Genomic DNA, 19,071 nt, shown 5'->3' with positions numbered 1-19,071 from the left:
CGTCTTTCTAGGACAGTCTGACCTATTTGACCTTGTGTGATTGCCCATGGGTCAAACTCCAAGATTCAAATATCACAACAGTGTGTTCTTGTCTTTTTAATTGTTTACTTTTTAATATTGGAAATATATCAACATGTGCAACACCCAGTTGTAGGTATATGTAGAGTGCAATGCCTGCAGGTAGTGGTATGTTAGGAACTTTCCTCTTATCATCAAAGGTCATGGACGTAAAGGAGTGCTAATGTTGGCTTACAGGAAAGATAAACAATCTCTTGATTTTCAAACAGTGTGCAAGGTAAATACAATCAATTGAAGCAATACATTTTGCATTGAGTGCTATGACGACTGCTATATTATTTGTGTATGTATCTTTATCTAGAACATCCGTTGCACTCAAGAGAACAAGAAAGTTGGATTTTTAACCAGCATCGATAGCATGTGCACCGCCTGGCTTTCCAGGGGCAGTGACTAGACATATCCAAGCAGAACTAGCCTGTAGTCCTTCCTACGTCAAACTACGTCACCGTTACGCCAAGTGACAGCTAGTGATGCAGGGAGAACTGATTTTGCAATAGGGTAGGCACTGAGGAACATAACATGTGGCAAATGTTCCCTTCAAGACAGATTTAACAAAACAAAAGCTATCCTTTCTTTGATTTTGTTAAAGGACCCAAACAAAAATGGACTCATTGCTTTTGCAACAAATAATCAAGCACATTTAAGATTCACTATACTAAAATCAGTGAGTATAACGTCAAATCAGTCCCACACCTGAAAAGCAACCCTGGTAATGAAAAAACTGACTTATGATCCCTCAAAAGGTGAAGCTGTAAATCAAGCTACAGTATGTCTGTGTTGACTTGCCCACATACCAGGACAACCTCCTGTCTGCATTTGGCTAACCTGTAACCTCTGATGGTCCCCCCAAATAAACTGTGTGCGAGTATTTCTGGCTGTAGTTTAAACACAGAATAGTATGACTAGACCTTGCTTGAAAAAAAGAAGGCATAAAGTTATTATTCAGAGTAGTGTATTGTTTTGTATATATATATATATATATATGTGCCAAAAATGTAGAACTTTATCTTGTAGATTTTAATGAAAAGATGTATGATGCTGAGTCCAAGTCTGTTTATAAACATTTTCAACTTTAAAATTCATCAATTAGATTGAGCTGTTTAACAAAAAACCCTGATATATTTTACATCAACATAATAGTGTAACAGTGGGAAAACCTTTCTTACAGTAACAAAACATGTCACTTTGATTTTTCTTTTTAATGCACGGACAAACACTCAAATGTTTTGGCAGCTTGTATGGAAAGCTTGGCGACAGATAGAGGAGGCTGTGCGTAGAAATCTCAATTATAAGCTGTCCTTCTCAGAGTCAGCTTCTGAGTACTAATTTAATACAAGCATATGTGCCGGGTCGGTGGAAACAGTTGTTCAAAATTAATTGAAATCTTGCATTAGGGATAAAACAAAATACAATAGTTAAATATAATGTAGACATGCATTTCACAGGGGTCTACATAAAAACATCTGGACAAAAAGTAAGAAAAAATTCTTCAGTCCTCTTGAATTTCTTTATCTGTCATCCAGCTGAAAGATTTGCTCTTTAATTTGACTAATCTGAGTCTGGGCAGTTCATAATCAAGTTCTTCTTGTCAGAATATGTCTGTTTTGTGCAATCCCAGCAGAGAACAGTTTCTTCTCTTACTCAAAAATAGTCTGCGGCTTTCCGTCTCTTGGGTAGTTGCAGCAGATTGTCTGTGAGTGATGTAAGGTCCTGAGAGCTCGGCGTCTTGACTTTGGTTGGCGTTGGCGTTCCAGAGGGAGTGGATGGGCCACCGAAGGGAGACTTGCACACTCCATGTGAGGGCGACGGGGTGTAGCTCGCTCTGAGTGCTTTGTCTGTGTATTTGCTCGATGTCCGATTCACAAGCCTCTGCAGGGCGGGGGTGAGGGCTGGACTCAGACCTTTAGGCGTAAGACTGCAACACAAAAGTTGATGAGGTCAGTTAGTTTATATTACTATGGATTCCTTCACACCTGCAGTAATAAAGAAAACAAATAGCCTAAACCAATTACGTCTGAGCTTAACATCCCCTTTTAAAGGCCGGATTTGACTGATTCATGTAGAAGCAGATATAATCAAGACTGCAGAAGATCAGTTTTTACCTTGCAAGGTTTTCTGTGACCTTTCGCCATGCCTCCTGTTTCTTTGCACGGTTTTTAGCTGCGGCTTCATTGGCCATCTTTATACCCAGCCTCTCTCGCCTTCCTGGTTCTGGAATCTTTAAAGAAACAACGTACAATGTCAACATTTTACAACTTTACAAGTAATAAACAAATCATACAGATACTATTGTGGGGTCAGTACCTTAAATGATGGACCATGATTCCTTTCAACATATGGGCTGTCCGAACCGTCCAGGCGAAATGGGGTGCTCTCGATCTCACCCCAGGTCATCAGAGGCGACTCAGCTACACCTGATGGGACAGAAACAGCTTTCAGAACTCTTCTCAAAAAGTACGTAATTGCTGAATGAGCCTTTAAGGAAACATTTAGTTTTATCTGTCTCAGGAGTGTAACTATTATGAGGAGGATTAAAGACCCACTTACCAGGTGCAGGGGATGGCATACTTTCAAAACCATATCCATTCACTGTTGGTGAGTCATGTGGGATGAGCTCTTTACCATCGGGGCCTACTTTACCCTGTTTGAACTGGACCGAAAGCGTGATGCATTAGCTACTTTACTCTAAAACAAGCACTTTGATTCAACAAGAATAGACTGTCATGCTGCAATGATTCACTCACAAGTATGGGGCACATGTAGGCCAAACATCAATCTTTTTTTACAAACCGTTTTCCTAAATGTTACCTGTGCATTGAGAGCTGCAGCCTGCTGAATCTGGCTTTTGTTGAGAGCTTTGCTGAAGGGGTCTCCAACAAAGCGTGTGTTCTTGTGAACTACCTCCCGTGGCTTCTTAAATTGATCATCATCATCTTTAACACCTAAACAAAAACAAAACATGTGAAACAAGGTGAAAAATCGTTCTTCTCGTACAGCTAAGTTTGATCAATAACATGCGTTCAATACTTATTTATTTCTGAAAGAATGGAAAGGAAATGAAATCCAAGTGTGTTCTTCTTACCTTCTGGATAATACATCAAGGCATTCTTTGCTTTGTACTCCCATGTCTCAAGTCCAGCTTTGACACATTCAAGTGCTCCTTTCTCTACTGATGGCAATGCAAGATTCTGTTCATGGCGCTGAACAACAAACAAGAAAGTAGTGTTTTAAAATAGTTTCAATATTGTGAAGGTAGGTACAAAAGATCAACTGGCACTGTAAAATAATCCCGCAATGCTATTAACCATAACATATATGGTTTTGTGTGCAGGAGTAAGCTTCAAACTTGAATCTAACAAAAATATCAAATTGTAATAGGAATATGATTTGTACACCTGTTATCCAAAGTAGTTGGATTTAATTAAAAATGATGTGTTTGATTCTGCAAATACATACCTCTTTGTATTCAGCTTCAGCCTCGTATAACCAGGAATGCCTTAGCCTATCCTTGTCTTCTGCCAAATCCATTATCTGCTCAAATGATGCATTATCCTCACTGGTATTTTTAGCAAGGAAGCGATCCAGACAGGGCAGCTCTTTCTCTTCCTTGTCGCCGCACTTGCTCTCTATGAATACAACATCGATGAAAATAGGGTTAAATTAGTGATGAGCATTTGTGATTCAAATCATCGGAGTATTGATGCAAAACAAGTTTTGATTTTGGACACAGTTGTGTTTTGTTGTCTGTTATTCATCTTAAAAAATGAGAAACGTACCTCCATCGAAACCTTTACCTCCAATAGTGGAGGAGGGAGACCCAGCGCGGCCCACTGGTGTCTCAAAGCTAGCCGGTGTCACAGCTTACATAGAGAGGAATAAAGAAAAATAAATAGGTATAAAGAACGTATTGACTAGATCAGTAATTCTTTAAGAAATGTATAACATGATGAAAATACTGTGTTCCATTTTACTCCTCATACTACTCACAGGGTGCAGAAGACCGAGGTGTAGATTTAGTCAAAGATGATCCATAGCGGATGGATATCTCTCTCATCCTCACTAGGTCACCAGTTTCCTCTGCTTCCAGATATTCCCTCTGCGCCTGCAGCTTAGTCACATCTGGGAAGAAGTCCCGCTGGATGATCTTCTCTAAACTCTGTTAGAAGTATAAAAGATAGATACATTTGACTTTGCAAAAGGTAAAACAATATCATGCTCTTCGTTTCTATACAAGAAGGAAACATAGTAGCTATCATTGATTTATTTCCTCAGACCAGACATCTGGAATGGTAACTTGGCCTGCTAGTTTCCCAAGCAGGTCAGGACGTTTTTTAAATGATATATTTAGAGGGAGAAGTGTCAATCACAATTTCCTAATGCACCAATGTTTCCCTAAATAAAGAGGAGGTGGGGCTGTTCTGATATCAAACTCCACTTTTCATAGTTTCAAAGCTAAAGAACACTCTGATATAAATAAACCAACTATACTTTATCAAAGATAAATACCAAATGTATATTATAGAATACACTAAATATGCTATTAAATATTAAACACAGCACGGCTGTTGCTTTGATGATAACTGATAGCTCGTCGCTACGTCGTAGCATAAAAAGTAGTCTGTCATTTAGTTACCTCAATATAATTCTCTTCATCAAGGACCTTTCTCTTCATTTTCCCCTTGTCCTCCTTCTCTGGTTGTTGAAGAATAGCCATTGTTGAGACTGTCACAGGGACTAGAGTCCCGAACAGAGCTTTCCTCACGCTGGCGCTGCCCTCCATTGTGGACCCTTTTAGCCTGCTAGGCTAAACGGCTAACGGCGATTATTTACCAACAACTACCGACTAAAACGTAACGGAAGACGGCTCTTGTACTTTGAAAATACAGTGTAATTATTTAGAGCAAATAGTATACAACTACACAGTTTATATTTCGTGAACGCCACTAAGTATAACAAATCAGCTAACTAACTAGTTAGCGTCGGCTAACTCCAGAACCAGCGTAAAAACAACGTTTGAGAGAAGTTGCGTCACCGGAAGTTTACTGCGTCACAGGACATTTCCAGAATAAAAGAAATAAGATACATTTCCACTTAAATCATTGCCAAAAATATTCATCATATACAGCCGCGGAAAAGATTAACAGACCGCTTGAGCATTATCATTTTCTCTTGTTTTATTATTTGAGTTTTAAAAAAAAAAGTTTTATATTATTGTATTCTATAAAATACTGACAATTTTCTCTGTGTTGAAATTCAACAAACACTGGAATGGCTGCCATACATGTAGAGAAAAAATATTTAAGGAATTTAAGTGGTCTCTTTTTTTCCGGAGCTGTATATTCGAATAGTTATGTAAATGATATGATCTAAGGAGTTAATATGTAATATAAATATTGCCTATTAAGCAATTGTTTATAGTATCCTTAAGTTATTGTCTGCAGTAGCTATGGCATTATGTGTAAATCTAAAAAGAGTGTAATCATGATTGCTAAAATCAAGGAGAAGAAGCAACATTTTCCTTCATTCTTTAAGGTTGACCATACACTGTATGCACAAACTAATATGCTGTCAAATAAACTACACAGTGCACAGATGATGTTAAAACTACCCAGTTTATATTGCCCACAAGAGTGCATTTTAAAAAAAAGAAAAATTAAGAAAACTCCAAGTGACATTTAATTATCCATTCACAATCTTTGTCAAGCTTACAAGATAAACAAGAGCAAGTCATATTTTGGTTACACGAATGCTCCTAACTTTCATGTAAATGTGAATTAAATGATTCATAAAGGTCCACATGATAGTATTAACTGAGCACACAAAGTGAAACAAGTATTCCTTTAGTTTAGACATTAGAATGAATATCTGTAAAGGCCCTGATCAGGCTACAACTCTGGGTTGTTATGTTGGTATTGTTTTTTTATTTTGTATTGTGTTTATACAAATGTAGAGCTATGTGAAAGATAGTGGGATTTTCAGTGCAATAATAATATTGTTATAGAAAATGTTTAAGATCAGGTCTACTCACTTTCAAATTTAGTATTAACATCACCCTTTGTAAAGTAATCTGTGGTTATACCATGCATTCAGAGTAATTCCCAGTAGTTTCACTCTGATCCCTGTTATCTGCCAAGATAAAGAATACAAAGGTAAACACCACCAGTAATCTTCTGAGCCCCCAGGCAGAAAATCACTGGTTTAAATTGACCAATATGGAGATCTATGAGAATAAAGTCAGGTTAATTTTCACCTTATTTTCCAAATAGAGTGAAAGAATTTGAATACAACATGTGATTTAACTGACACAAAAAGCTGGAAGAATCATAAAAATCATTTGTCCAGCTTTCTATTAAATAACAATAGTATTTAGAAAATGTATGTAACTTAAGCTCTCAGACATACATGGCTTTCAGCTTTTTCAAGGATGCAGGTAATACACACCATACAAAATTAATTTTCTGTGCTTCCCACAACATACGATAGTCTTTTCTGGCGCCTCCACTTTGCTCTTCGGTTTTTAAACCAAACCTACCGGCAGAAAAAACGTTGTTTGAATAAGTTGTCATTTTATTGATTTATCACATAGTCAACTACACATGTTATCATTTGGATCATTGTGTTTTTACATGGACTTAACCAAGAAGAACAGAACTGCACATCATTACACAGTGCATTACCATTATAACACAGCAAATTAAATAGAGATTTAATCAAAGGCTATCTACTCTCCTTAAATTAAATAATTAAAATTGTATCTTTAATAATTAATTGTTAATCTGCTATAGCTGGCACAATAGAACACTTTATCAGAAACATATTCAACCATAACACTGAAACAAAAGGACTATAATTTTCTGAAAGGATAAATATGAAAGTCTTACCTCTACTCTCTCTTCCCTTAAGTGAGTGTGCTGTGCTAGTTTCTCCCTTGTGGTAACATCTGGATACTGGTTCTGTAGGAACAGCTCCTCTAGTGCGTCCAGCTGCTCCTCTGTGAATATAGTGCGGTGACGTCTGGTTCTCCTCTGCACCTGCCCAGCTGTCTGCTCCTCCCTGTGAGCATCTCCGAGCCTGCAGGGGTCTGTGAGCATCGCTGGGGGCCAACTGTACTGACAGGCTGCAGGTAGGAGGTCTGGATTTGGGTTAGGAAGCAGAGTCAGCATTACTAAAAATATACTGAAACCTTGTTGAAACAAACAAAGAAATACATGTCTGATGTTATTGCCAAGCCAAATACAGGGCTTTGGTAAAAGTTGCTTGTATTTTCTGTGCTATCACTGCGTTTTAAATAGAACATAACAGCTTTTCCCTTTTTTACCCACATATTTAGTTTGAATAATTATTGTTAAAAACAGAACAATTGTGCTCTACCTATAATTCACCAACAAAGAATACAAACAAGTATAAATTGTGATTCTTCTCATAAAAACAAGGAGTTTGCACCTCTTTTATATACAGTGTATTGTTTGCACTCACCTTCATGAATGAAGTCAGCCTGGTATATGTCTCCACAGTGGGAGCAGTAGCAGCAGCACAGGCAGGCATGATGGATAGCCTCTGTCTGGCCTCCAGCAGGACTCACTGCCTTCTCCTTTATTCCAGCGCCACTTGTTCCACATGCCCGTCTTTCTCCATTGCTGTTTGGATAGTTGCTCAATATGTTCTCAATAGTGAAAGGAAACTTTTGTCTTTCCATCCTGATGAGTCCATTCATCTCCAAACAAATTACAATTAAACAAAAGCAGCAATGATGCCAGGATACTGACACACTTTGCCACAGTTCAGGCTCGGCTGCTCTTCTGCTTCTCCTCTCTCTACAACAGCGTGTCAGGCCCTTATAGTGAAATTGGGAGGCAAAAAAAAAGAAGTAAAACCATAATCCCCCCTGTGGACCAGACACATGAAACGGTTGAAACTTAATTCCTAGCTAATCTGGGCAGTTTTGTGAAGAGGTTAGGGAGGACGGCAGATTCAGTTAATCTTGCTTCATTCCTTTCTCCAAAAGAAATCAGATTTCACTGCATAAAATGAGAAGTGGAGAGCTCCTAAGATCCTTATTGTTGAGGTTTTAGAGAAAAGGGGATTGCTTGGTATTAGAAACCTGGATTTAAAGATGAATGTTTTTTTTTGTTAGTATGGCCTGACTTGTATCATGCTGAAATTAAGGATTAGCTCTTAAATGTATTTCATAATGTCCCTTTTCTATATCAAGGAATTACATTTTGTAAATGAATAGATCAGTAAATGAGTGTTATACTGACAACAACAAAGCATACTAATTACACACAGTAATAAGGAAGCTGAATGAATGACTCACGCTACTGACATGTGCTGTTATACTGATAGATTTGTTTATTCTCAGTGAAGATAAACACAAATGGTTAGAGTACATTCAGAAAGGCTGTCTCTCTATGTTGTTGGTATTCACAATCATGCATCATGCGCCTTATCTGTGTGCGGCAGTCTTTCAGTCTGACAATGTGCACAGCCGAGGTAAAGCTATTACAGGTTAAATTCATCCCCTCCCAACAAATCCTGTGATTTCATACAAGGCAATACACCTTTTTTTCAGAGAATTAATGGATTTCCACAATCTGTCTTAAGCTCCTCTTATAAGGGCTTTTGAAAACAGATAACAATATACACCATCCCATCCTTTTGACTTGGGTTTAATAGCGTCCAGATTGTTGATGTATAGTTTGCGGATCATGTGAGATGGCTATCTAGCAGTTATTGTCATTCTCAATAGAAGGAATTGTACCACATCCGCATTGGTTCACACAGTTCAAAATTCATTACGGGGGATTAGAATGATAAACCATCATTTTGTTGTTGTGAGAGCAATATTTGGTACAAGAGGTAAAGTTAAGAAAAGGCACCACACACGGTTGATAACGCTTTTCTAACAAGGGAATTTAATCAACAGTTACACTCAATTTCATACTAAATACCCTGTGTTTTGCATCAGAAATTATTCTATTTACCCCATACCTCTTTTAAACGGCCAACTATTCCCTTACAATACAGATTACTTTTACTCCCTTACTCCCCACAAAACACACACGCACAGGTTCAGATAAAGTGACAAAACAACAGGTATAGGCTAATTAATTCTCCGCCTTACTGTGATATGAGGCTGCATTTTTCAGGCAGTATTCCTGCAACATATTACAAGGATGAAATACATTATTGTAATTGAAACATGAATAATAAAGGACAAAATCAAACATAAACATGCTGATAGGATTACAAATGCAATGTATGTTAATGTTACCAAAATGCAAAATAGAGTGGTAGACTACATTGATGTTCTATTATATTTGTTTGCAGTTGTTTGTTTGTTTTTCTCCTATATTACTTCAAATATTCTATTGATTTCTCACACAACCATGACAAAATTAACCCACATCACTTTAAAAAACAAAGCTTCACAACTATGTGTTTTTGCAACTGTGGCTATAAGATAGGGTATGAATGTGTGTGAACTGGTAAATGCTGTATTAAAGTGCTTTGAGGAGTTGCAAAGACTGGGTAAATTGCACATATATGCAGTCCATTTACCATTTAAAATCCCAAAATCAGTGCAACAGCATATTTTCATATTGTTAAAAGAGTGTGTTAGCTACAACAGAGAAATGTAAACCTCCTGACACTAAACAACAAACAGTCACCTTTCAGGAAATAACATCATTATGAAGGTAGGCTCAAAGGTACTTACCACATTTGTATTAAAATGTTATTTTAGGTAGCCTATGTGTGCACAAAAATTGGGCCTCTATATTACTGCCCTTTGTTACTATATCCCATGCAGGAACTGGGTTCATGTCAGCTGTTGGAGGTGACCCCTGGGGTCCCTGTAGTACATGAATCACTGAGGTCAAAATGATTAACTCTTTAAATATCTCCATTTTTTTGTTCACACCTAAAATAAAGTAAAAATACAAATGTGGTAAGAGCATTTTAGCCTACCTTAATAACCCTGTTCTCTCCTGAAAGGTAACTGTTTGTAGTTCAATGTCAGGAAGTTTACATTTCAGAGTGGTGCGCCCCCCTGTGTTAAAAGACTACAATGCCCACCGTTGAACGGCGGAGCGACACAGCGCGGCAGACAGCCACTCGCGATAACTCGCGTTGAGGCAGCAGCTGGGCGGAAAAGGCGGGAGAAGACTGCCGCTTCCGCGTCCGCGCACAGACACAACACTAGGGCAAAATGGACGAAAAGTTAATAATGGCTGTATTTAGTCACCCAGAGCTCTTCAATGTGACTTTACCGAATTACCGCTGCACGGAAAGTCGCACAAATGCTTGGAGAATTATCAGTATGCAACTGGGTCTGCCATGTGAGTATTTTAATGTTTTGTCAACTTTACTTACCAGTTATTATTTTAGCCGATGTTGTCGTTTGCGACTTAACACAGTGACATTAGAAAACATTAGGTGTTTCTGGGAGATAGAAGTATATCATATGTATCTTGCAGGCAATTTGTCACTCTCTTATTTATTCGGCAATCACAGCCTGGCGATGTAGCTGCAGCGGCGCGCACCGTGCTAGCGGTAGCAGCCGCAGCTCGCACGCCGCAGGCCGCGTTGCACCGATCCCCACCATCCGGCTCCTCCGCACCGCTGACCGCGTGTTAAGCACGGCGAGGCGGGGGAGGAAGCATGCTCAGCGGCGTCACGGACCCAATCCTTATCGCAGCAGGCTCCACATGAACTAAAAGAATCTTGAAGTGTCGTGGAAGCGGCTTCAGCCCAACAGCGTGTAGGATAAAACATATCGGAGTCAGAGGCCCCCCAGCCTGAAATATAATCAGGTGTTGCGGCATGTAACCTGGATGAACTAACAATGACCTCTAAAGATGGCCCAAGATAAAAATAAATCTTAGTTCACTGTGTTTCAAAACTTTATAACGACTTACAACTAAAACACATCATAAACACCAATGTTTACGTTGTAAAAGTTATGTTTTCTATATTTGAATACCCTTTATTAAAAAAGCGTTGTTAGTCCTGAACTTCATGGACCCTTTTAGTTACACCTATATTCCATTTAGCCAATACTACATAATACCTTTAGGGAGATTATTAACTTGATAAAACTGAATGATTTTAATGGTTATTACTTTTATTGTTTAGTCTAAGGTCAAATACCACAGTAAAGTCAACACCAGAGATAAAACAATAGTTGTATATTAAGTTCACTGAAGGTTATTTACACATTTTTTGATCATCAGTTAATTATTCCCGACATGTTCAGTATTTCTGAAAACTTTTCTGACATTTAATAGACCAAGCGAATAATTGACATTTAATTAATTACAGTAATTGTTAGTTTGTGTCCTCCTGCTGTATTATATTCTGACCCAGAGATGGCCGACCCAGTGCCACAAAGAGCCTCATTCAGGCTGTGTGCTAACTGCAGTGAATAAATCAATCACTGAGCAGGGATTTGTCAGGTGATGTCATACAAAGTATCTGCATGTTTTTTTCTCATAGAACAGAAACCCAGTGCTAATCTTTACCAAAAAGACTAAATCTGTTCCTGCCAATGGTAATTTAGCAGTTACAAACACTTCAACATGATATTCAGGTTCATTTTATTCCAAATATTTGTCAGGTGACTGGAGAATCCACACTTCTTACAAGCCATTTTGGTCTCTTTACCTGTATAACATCTGTACAGCAGAGAAGTAATGTGCACAAAATGTTTGAAGATGTCATTTCTTAGGGGTAAAAATTTGAATCGTTATGGATGAAAAACTATGTGTGAGGGTACTTTTGTTTTGTTGGTTTACTTCATTGTTATATTTCTGTGCATTGATTGATTTCTTGCTCTTTACACTCATATTTTACTTTCCAGCTGAGGACTGTAAAAGAAAATGGAAGAACATGAGAGACAGGTACTTGAAGGAAGTCCGAATGGAGATCAAGAGCAAGAAGCAAGGAGAGTTTGCGCACAGTAGATGGAAATACAGAGAGATTATGAACTTTATCGCACCCTTTACCGGATCAAGAAGTGGCGTAGCAGACACCAATGACAATGACCATGACAACCCTGACGAGTCTGGCAGTGTTGAGGGAGAAACGCCATCGTCTGAGGCGATCAAGACTCTGCAGTCCGCCCTGAAGGTCAATATGAATTCACCTGACCTCAAGCCCCCGGTGGCGTTCATGTCACAGCTCCCGTTGATGTCTCAAGAAGCACAGATGGCCCAGCTGGCTGTTCTGGCAAAGATGCCATCGAGCCAACACGGTCCCTCCACCAGCAAAACTGGACGTAAACGGCGCCTGATGCAAGAGTCGCTTCCACTGTCTTCTTCTTCTCAAACGGCACCCTCCCCTACAAAGTGGCTGGTCAAAGACAATGGCACGATGTTTCCAAACAGGCCGCGGGATGAAGATGAACTGTTCCTTCTGAGCTTTGTTCCCGCTCTGAAGAGACTTGCTCCACAGAAAAGGTGCGAGACAAAAATAAAGATCCAGCAGATAATGTATGAAGCAGAGTTTAACATTGCACAGCCTCAAGAGAAACAGTCGGAGCCATCAGCGCAGGACTAAGCCAAAGGGACTACTTTTCAACTAATACAGTTTTTCTAAAAATCTATTCTTCAAAATATCAAACTTGTTTTCACAGCACAAAGTGGTTATTGTTTTTTTAACTGTAAAATAATTAACAACTAATCATTTACAAATTTGCAAATTGAGTTGTTGCCCTATCACTGTGGTGTGTCTTGATTTATATTTTTACTAGAGGAGTCAGGCCAATGAGAGAATTAAGCCCTAACATCAATTACGACAAAAGACAAACTGATTTAACAATTTTATTTACATAGCTTTACTGTCAATAGAATGAATTCACATTTTGAAAAGTGGTTTCAGGTTCAACCAGCAATTCTTCATTTTTAGTAATAATTCTGTAATAATCTACAGTATTTTACAATAAATTACAGTGACAGAGAAAACCTAAAAAATAAAGACAATTTGAAGAGGAACACCATTCCATAAATTTATATTTGAGCTGCTAACATGCATCCACACATTTCTTATTGTACCAAAATAAAGAGAAAAGGCCTAACATTGTTTTGACTCAACAGACTGTGTAGGATTTGGTAAATCTTTGCAGACGAAATGTATTAATTGTAAGATGAGGTACAGCTAGATAAAAAGAAAAGTACTTAGATGAAGAGAGCCAACAGGGAGGCACCTGCTTGTGCTCAGTGTGTCACTCAGCAGGATTCTTTGAAACCTGTTGAAGGGTTTTTATGGAAGACACTTGACAAGATGCAACAGTAGAACAACACAGGAGTAAATAATAATATTAACGATCACACTGTCATGGTTTTCTGGAACACTTGAGAAAAACAGAGACATAGTTAATATTGTTAGTAACATCAAAGTGAATGATCCCCGAGCACTGGTGGTCTTATTTTGTGTAGCAAAGATTAATTTGAATTTAGTAGCAATACCAAAACAATACTCAAAGAGAGCACAAAGAACAATATCTTTACCTTTCTCTCTGAACAACAACTTCCTGTGTTTGTCTCGATTAAAAACTAACAGACAGACATGTTGTATCATGCATCATGGAGTCTGTAGCCGTTAGCCAGTGTAGTTTGGTTAATGACAATACAACAACAAATGTTGGTGTGCTGCTTTGTGTAAATGATTTAAAAGATTTGTGAACAGAGGTTGTGTGGTTCCCCTTAAGAAATGTTTTCCCTGGGTTAACACTTTGTTTTTATTTTTTTTAAAAAAGGCTTCAAGTCAAGGAGAGGAAAATATGTCACGGCATAATCAACTTGGTGCAAACCATGAGGAGCCATAATGTTGCACCTCTTTAAAATCTTCTAGGTTAGCCAGAGATAGTGTTTTTCCTTGCATTTATGCAATCAGCAGCCAAAACATAATCGCCAGAGCAACAAACAGGAAGAGTCGAGACAGAAACTGTTCGTCCATGTGCTGCGGTGTCCCCGGGGCGGCTGTTTGGGAAATTGTTTAAAAGAAAGTTATCTGATATGCTGTCGATAAAAGACATAATAATGGTCATCATGAAGTGTGAAAAACATAAATACCTGGAGGCGGTCTGCCGTCGTTGATGTTAAAAGCTGTAGCAAAAATACCAAATGGAAAGGCACCAATTCCAAATGACATTTGGAAACCCCCATCTCCAAAGCCAAACCCTTGAAAGCCCTGTGAAACATATTTCATCACTAACATGAAGCTGTCATAATACAGTCAGAGAGATGTGACGCAACAGACACTGAAGTTTTTCATCATTCTCATGAGACGTTTGCACACCTCCGCCCTAAGCATCTAATAGATCCCAGTGGGAAATGATCTTCTGTTAATGGATAAAAGACAGGTTTGCACTTCAGCACCTACATCATCTTAGGTAATGGTTTCATCATGGATGTGTAATGTAACTCAACAGCTGATACTAAACACGTTTGGGAAGCAGAAAGTATTGATCTGGCACAAAAACATGCTTTCATGTACCTATTTTTAAAATCACAATTCAAGTACTTACACCACGGTTTTCAGGCTCAGGCCTTTGTCCTTGTGGTCGAGGGGGAGTTCTTTCTCTATAAAAACACAAACACATTTTTTAAAAGCAATGATTAGGTGCTCTGCATTGTTTAAACATATTCAGTTACAGTTCAGAAAAGGGCTTATTTTGCGTTATTTATTGTGTGTATTGTGATCACATAATGTTTATAGTCAAGTCAGACCAGTAATCCCACACAAAAGGACCTACCTGGGGTCTTGTTGACCTGTGCTTCCCCTTCCATATAATGGGATTACTTTGTCTCGGCTGATACCGGCTTTACACACAGGACACACTTGTCTGTTCGGTCTGGTCTCCAACCACTACACAAAGACAAAGACATTTAAGACCTGGCTGTCTGCACTAGTTATACACAAACAATTACAATATGATATCATTTCAAAAATAGTGAATAATGAGAAAATAAATGAAGGTTCAGTTTACCTGATGCAAGCAAGGCCAACTGATCGGGAGATGGTGCAAAGCAAAATGAGAGTTAACAGGAAAGAGGTTTGATTAATAAAACATAATACGCTTCAGAACCACACGGCTGGGCAAAATATGAAACACTAAATGAATAAATAACTAATTAATAATCACAGATATCAGAAGATGCTAAACATCCACCTTCAGCTCTTTACAGATTACTTCATAACATTAAGTGATATTCTTCGAGTTGTGAACCATACAGGACATCATACTGGGCTTTGGGAAATACTGATTGGAATGGTCACCATGGAGGGATTTTATAGAACAAAAAACTAGAGAAATAATAAAGAAAATATTTCACAGATCAAGCAACAGTAACAATATTGTTAACTTCAGTCCAGCAATCCTCTAATAGCTGCAAAAGTGTAAACAAGAGTCACAGATCGTAGCTCTTACCAGAAGAGATGTCCACAAAGGCTGATTACTGCATCCTTGGCGGTGTCCAGACATATATTACACTCAAAAGTGCTATCCTGGTTGCCACTTTCGGACGCAGTGGAGCTGCTGGATCCGGGATTTGGGTTTTCAGTGGCCGCAGTGGAGCCTGGAACGGGAGGGGGAGCCGCGGTGGCCATTTAAAGATAGATCCACTCAACAACAGGGTATTGGTGGGCTGACTCCGCTGGCACCCAGCTCTTCAAATCGCATTCATACTGAGGTCCAATTGATGGGGTTCTGTAGCTAACAAAGAGGGGAAGATCAGAGACTGAGTTTGACAAAAAAAACTCTTAAAAGAGACGTGAAATCGCATAAAATCCACCGGCTGCTAGCTAACGTTAGCTTTTATCTAGAGAGGTGTCGTTACGGAGTTGCTAACGGAAATAAACAGTTCACCGTATGACGGATAAACTGAATACAAAGCAACATACACATGTAATACAGCGTCAATCTAAAAGGTTGTTTGTGATAATTACCGAGTGAAAATAAACACTTGTTGCGAGAAGTTAAGAAATATCCTTACATCTGGTTGCATCACATCCGCAGCACTGCTAACGTTAAACATCCGGGGGAATCTAGGGGGCGTGGCTACGAGGTCATATGGGATTTTGGTTTCCACAGTCGGGCCTCGCAGGTGACTAAGATCCACCAATCAAACATCAGTATCCTCAATAACAATAATTCAGGTGTCAAAGTAAGACAAAATGAATTTACATTAATCCCGTTGCTTAGCAGCAACACTTCGTCAATATGAGCATATTTCATATACGTTTTCCATTGTTAATGTATGGATTAGAACAGGTAAAATATGTTTGATCAACTTTAAAACAAAAGAAATACAAAATGTAACTGATTTATAAGATTTACATTTTATTTCATTCAGTTTAGTTAGCAGTTTTTTCCCAAGCAACATAGAAAAACACCTCTACATCATTAGACATGCCAACCAGGGGTATTGGGGCTCATTAACATTTCTATGACAAAAGTAAACAACAAACCTCATTCATTTCATACTTTACTTTTTATATACATGCATCAGTATACTGAGATAAAACATGCAATAAAAGATTATTGACAATTCACCCAGCTATAATCATGTTCATTGATGTCATCGATGACAAAGGTTTCAACCTGATTTTAGATAATTTCCATTGACTTAGACCTTGAGTGATTGAGACCAACTGTACGGAAATCTTCCGCCATTGCCTCCTCTATTCTCAATGTCAAAGACCTCTTCAGGGTTTTTTTAAAGTTATTGCCAATAAAAACATAGAGTGCTGGGGATATGAAGCTGTTTGCTGCAGCAAGAGTTGCCCCCACCTTCAGGCCAATTTGAAGAACTTCAAGGTTGTGGTTCATCAAGTCCGACTCTAAAAGAACAAAGCTATGATAGGGGACCCAGCAGAAGAAAAATGACACGGTGAGCGCTGCCATGACTTTGTAAGGCTTTGTTGACTTCATGGTCAAACTTTTCAGCTTTACACACAGCACTGAGCAGCAGAACACAATTATTAGGAAAGGAATAAGAAATCCGCAGATGAAGCGAGTCAGCACCACAGCCTTGTGTCTGGAGGGGCCCATGTAGCTGGTGTGGCACTGAATCACCGAGCCGTGGACTGTTGTTTGTCTGTAGATCAGTGAAGGCAACGTCAGCAGTGCAGAAAGGACCCACATGAGAACAACAACTCCCAATGCTTTCTGCACTGTCCGATTATTTTGTGACCACACAGGAAATGATACCATGATAAACCGATCAGCGCTGATCAAGACTAACAGGAACACACAGCTGTACATATTGAGAAACAGAGCAGAGGAAGTGAACTTGCACAACACCAGTCCGAAAGGCCAGTGTGAAGTGATCATGTAGAAGACTTCCAGGGGCAAAAAAACACAGAACAAAAAGTCTGAAATGGCCAGGCTGATGTACCAGGTGGTGATAACCGTTCTTTTCATTTTCCATCCACAAATCCATATGACTAGTGAATTTCCTCCGAGGCCAATAACTGAAATAATGATGTTTACTGCAACCAGAACATGATTCAAAGAAGTTTGATAACTTTTGAAAGGCTGCAGATCCGTTGTGGTGGTTTTGCTCTCAGTTTCGTTGTCTGGAGTGTAGTCTTCATATTCAATATAATCCACATTCATGCTGGTAACTTGGCCTGAAATATGTAGCAAAGGGATTTCATTATTAAAAGATATACACATAGACAGTGAATGAAGAAGAACACAGAGACTTTACATGAGTAAATTCAGAAATACTTTAGTATAAGAATCATCAAAAGAATTTACAAGGATGAAGTATCAACAATTGAAAGTACTAAATTATTATAATAACAACATTCTTGTTTTTATTACTTACAAATACATGTCAAGCATACGCATTTTAATGTTGAAGGTTGTCTATTTTAAGCCAGTTTAAGATAATTAGTTAACAATTGGTAGATTATGAGTACAATGCTCATCATATCATATAAGCAAACCGTAAAGCTTTTTTAAAGTAGAACTTTCCTATGGGTGTTAACAAATGCACTGCAGTAAATAATAAGAAATGTGCATCCAACATGTAATGAAATAAAAGTATGAAATAGCATTAGATAAAAACAGTTCAGAATCTAAATCAAGAAAATGTATTTAATTATAAAACATAAAATGTTCTCAAGTACTTACGTTATGTCTTGACAAACGAGCATTGACGCTGACTTCTTCTTCTCTTGTTTCTCGATCCAACTTCTCACTTCTGTTTCCTGGGAAACGTCTCTGACGAAAGAAGATTCAAAGTGGACATGTCACGGAAAAAATCAGAATCTGCCCTCCCACAGACTTTTGAGTGGGTTTTGTTTGTCGCAAGGGTCAAAATGAAGGTTTCATTTTGGGGACTTTCTTACCAGAAACTTTAAGTGAACTGTTGCAATTTCACAAAGGGGGGATCTCCTTAACACACCCAAACAAGGAAAAACAACACCAACAGATTGCGTCCCTTTAATAGAGTTGTGCCCATACCCCATTTACCAGATGTTTGCTAAATGTAAGACAAGGGCGATTTGCTGTTGCTGCATTTTTAGTAACTCATAACAATAATTCAGTTAAAACAAATAAAATATAAAAATATCCATCATTAGAAAAGCCCAGGAAGACGTCCTCTTCTGATTTTCTCGTAAGGTCTCCCTTTCTGTTTTGTCGCTTGTTAGCAGACCCTTCACACGATAGCAGAGTGAACAGGTACAGGAGGCGTAGACTAAGGATATCATTGTCCACTAGTTAGTCGATCGCGGATGGCGTCGTGCTCGCGGACGGATTGGGAAAAAAAAGAAGAACTTAATGGGTCACAAATTATTCTTTGGCGGCCGTTAATATACCTGGGTGGGCCGCCCAAGTAAAGTCTATGTGTGGGAAACCCTGAGTTTAGTTAATCGGATTCCTGACCGACCAAAATGTCTACTCGGCTGAAGCAAGACACGGCGAAAGCGGGCCGCAAAGCCTCATACGCACATGCACTTGAGCAACCGACAACGAGGGAT

At 38.7% G+C, this 19,071-nt stretch overlaps 5 protein-coding genes across 10 annotated transcripts; 1 reads left to right on the top strand and 4 right to left on the bottom strand.

The window, feature by feature from the left end:
* Nucleotides 1–1,116: 1,116 nt before the first annotated feature.
* On the bottom strand, nucleotides 1,117–5,115 carry ess2 (ess-2 splicing factor homolog). The gene is made up of 10 exons (XM_063890292.1): nucleotides 4,712–5,115; nucleotides 4,066–4,234; nucleotides 3,855–3,938; nucleotides 3,535–3,704; nucleotides 3,161–3,278; nucleotides 2,887–3,020; nucleotides 2,626–2,728; nucleotides 2,383–2,492; nucleotides 2,181–2,296; nucleotides 1,117–1,993 (listed from the first exon to the last, which is right to left on the bottom strand). Exons 1-10 carry the CDS (start codon nucleotides 4,856–4,858, stop codon nucleotides 1,720–1,722), a joined length of 1,425 nt encoding a protein of 474 aa, XP_063746362.1. The 5' UTR covers nucleotides 4,859–5,115; the 3' UTR covers nucleotides 1,117–1,719.
* A 556-nt stretch (nucleotides 5,116–5,671) lies between these two features.
* LOC134868118 (homeobox protein goosecoid-2) lies at nucleotides 5,672–10,097 on the bottom strand. Of its 4 annotated transcripts, none has more exons than XM_063889013.1 (5): nucleotides 9,640–10,097; nucleotides 9,203–9,236; nucleotides 7,555–7,912; nucleotides 6,960–7,210; nucleotides 5,672–6,606 (listed from the first exon to the last, which is right to left on the bottom strand). In XM_063889013.1, the coding sequence occupies exons 2-5, from the start codon at nucleotides 9,218–9,220 to the stop codon at nucleotides 6,529–6,531; spliced, it is 705 nt and encodes a 234-aa protein (XP_063745083.1). In that variant the 5' UTR covers nucleotides 9,221–9,236; nucleotides 9,640–10,097; the 3' UTR covers nucleotides 5,672–6,528. The 4 variants fall into 4 exon arrangements, with proteins under 4 accessions (XP_063745083.1, XP_063745084.1, XP_063745085.1 ...); XM_063889014.1 differs by having other exon boundaries at nucleotides 9,797–10,097; XM_063889015.1 differs by having other exon boundaries at nucleotides 10,048–10,082.
* A 118-nt stretch (nucleotides 10,098–10,215) lies between these two features.
* LOC134868383 (uncharacterized) lies at nucleotides 10,216–13,194 on the top strand. Its single transcript, XM_063889461.1, has 2 exons — nucleotides 10,216–10,418; nucleotides 11,939–13,194. The coding sequence occupies exons 1-2, from the start codon at nucleotides 10,289–10,291 to the stop codon at nucleotides 12,634–12,636; spliced, it is 828 nt and encodes a 275-aa protein (XP_063745531.1). The 5' UTR covers nucleotides 10,216–10,288; the 3' UTR covers nucleotides 12,637–13,194.
* rnf185 (ring finger protein 185) lies at nucleotides 12,887–16,203 on the bottom strand. Of its 3 annotated transcripts, none has more exons than XM_063889463.1 (7): nucleotides 16,027–16,203; nucleotides 15,509–15,793; nucleotides 15,068–15,086; nucleotides 14,834–14,946; nucleotides 14,606–14,660; nucleotides 14,151–14,268; nucleotides 12,887–14,057 (listed from the first exon to the last, which is right to left on the bottom strand). In XM_063889463.1, exons 2-7 carry the CDS (start codon nucleotides 15,685–15,687, stop codon nucleotides 13,960–13,962), a joined length of 582 nt encoding a protein of 193 aa, XP_063745533.1. In that variant the 5' UTR covers nucleotides 15,688–15,793; nucleotides 16,027–16,203; the 3' UTR covers nucleotides 12,887–13,959. The 3 variants fall into 3 exon arrangements, with proteins under 3 accessions (XP_063745533.1, XP_063745534.1, XP_063745535.1); XM_063889464.1 differs by having other exon boundaries at nucleotides 16,074–16,203; XM_063889465.1 differs by having other exon boundaries at nucleotides 15,509–15,787; nucleotides 16,074–16,203.
* Nucleotides 16,204–16,400: 197 nt separating this feature from the next.
* On the bottom strand, nucleotides 16,401–18,439 carry LOC134868382 (chemerin-like receptor 1). Its single transcript, XM_063889460.1, has 2 exons — nucleotides 18,221–18,439; nucleotides 16,401–17,712 (listed from the first exon to the last, which is right to left on the bottom strand). The coding sequence occupies exon 2, from the start codon at nucleotides 17,696–17,698 to the stop codon at nucleotides 16,688–16,690; it is 1,011 nt and encodes a 336-aa protein (XP_063745530.1). The 5' UTR covers nucleotides 17,699–17,712; nucleotides 18,221–18,439; the 3' UTR covers nucleotides 16,401–16,687.
* Nucleotides 18,440–19,071: the final 632 nt, after the last annotated feature.

This window comes from Eleginops maclovinus, chromosome 8, assembly GCF_036324505.1.
Source record: "Eleginops maclovinus isolate JMC-PN-2008 ecotype Puerto Natales chromosome 8, JC_Emac_rtc_rv5, whole genome shotgun sequence".
Classification (NCBI taxonomy): domain Eukaryota; kingdom Metazoa; phylum Chordata; class Actinopteri; order Perciformes; family Eleginopidae; genus Eleginops; species Eleginops maclovinus.
This window is presented reverse-complemented; position numbering and strand designations above follow the sequence as displayed.

Coding starts and splice junctions, on each gene's coding strand:
- LOC134868383 (XM_063889461.1), top strand. CDS start 10,289: ATGGACGAAAAGTTAATAATGGCTGTATTTAGTCACCCAGAGCTCTTC. Junction 10,419..11,938: donor TATGCAACTGGGTCTGCCAT/GTGAGTATTTTA, acceptor TTTACTTTCCAG/CTGAGGACTGTAAAAGAAAA.
- LOC134868382 (XM_063889460.1), bottom strand. CDS start 17,698: ATGAATGTGGATTATATTGAATATGAAGACTACACTCCAGACAACGAA.
- rnf185 (XM_063889463.1), bottom strand. CDS start 15,687: ATGGCCACCGCGGCTCCCCCTCCCGTTCCAGGCTCCACTGCGGCCACT. Junction 14,661..14,833: donor ACAGGTCAACAAGACCCCAG/GTAGGTCCTTTT, acceptor GTGTTTTTATAG/AGAAAGAACTCCCCCTCGAC. Junction 14,058..14,150: donor CGACGGCAGACCGCCTCCAG/GTATTTATGTTT, acceptor TTTCCCAAACAG/CCGCCCCGGGGACACCGCAG.
- LOC134868118 (XM_063889013.1), bottom strand. Junction 7,211..7,554: donor GGCTGACTTCATTCATGAAG/GTGAGTGCAAAC, acceptor ACCCAAATCCAG/ACCTCCTACCTGCAGCCTGT. Junction 6,607..6,959: donor TAAGGGAAGAGAGAGTAGAG/GTAAGACTTTCA, acceptor TTCTGCCGGTAG/GTTTGGTTTAAAAACCGAAG.
- ess2 (XM_063890292.1), bottom strand. CDS start 4,858: ATGGAGGGCAGCGCCAGCGTGAGGAAAGCTCTGTTCGGGACTCTAGTC. Junction 4,235..4,711: donor ATGAAGAGAATTATATTGAG/GTAACTAAATGA, acceptor TACTTCTAACAG/AGTTTAGAGAAGATCATCCA. Junction 2,493..2,625: donor TATGCCATCCCCTGCACCTG/GTAAGTGGGTCT, acceptor CTGTCCCATCAG/GTGTAGCTGAGTCGCCTCTG.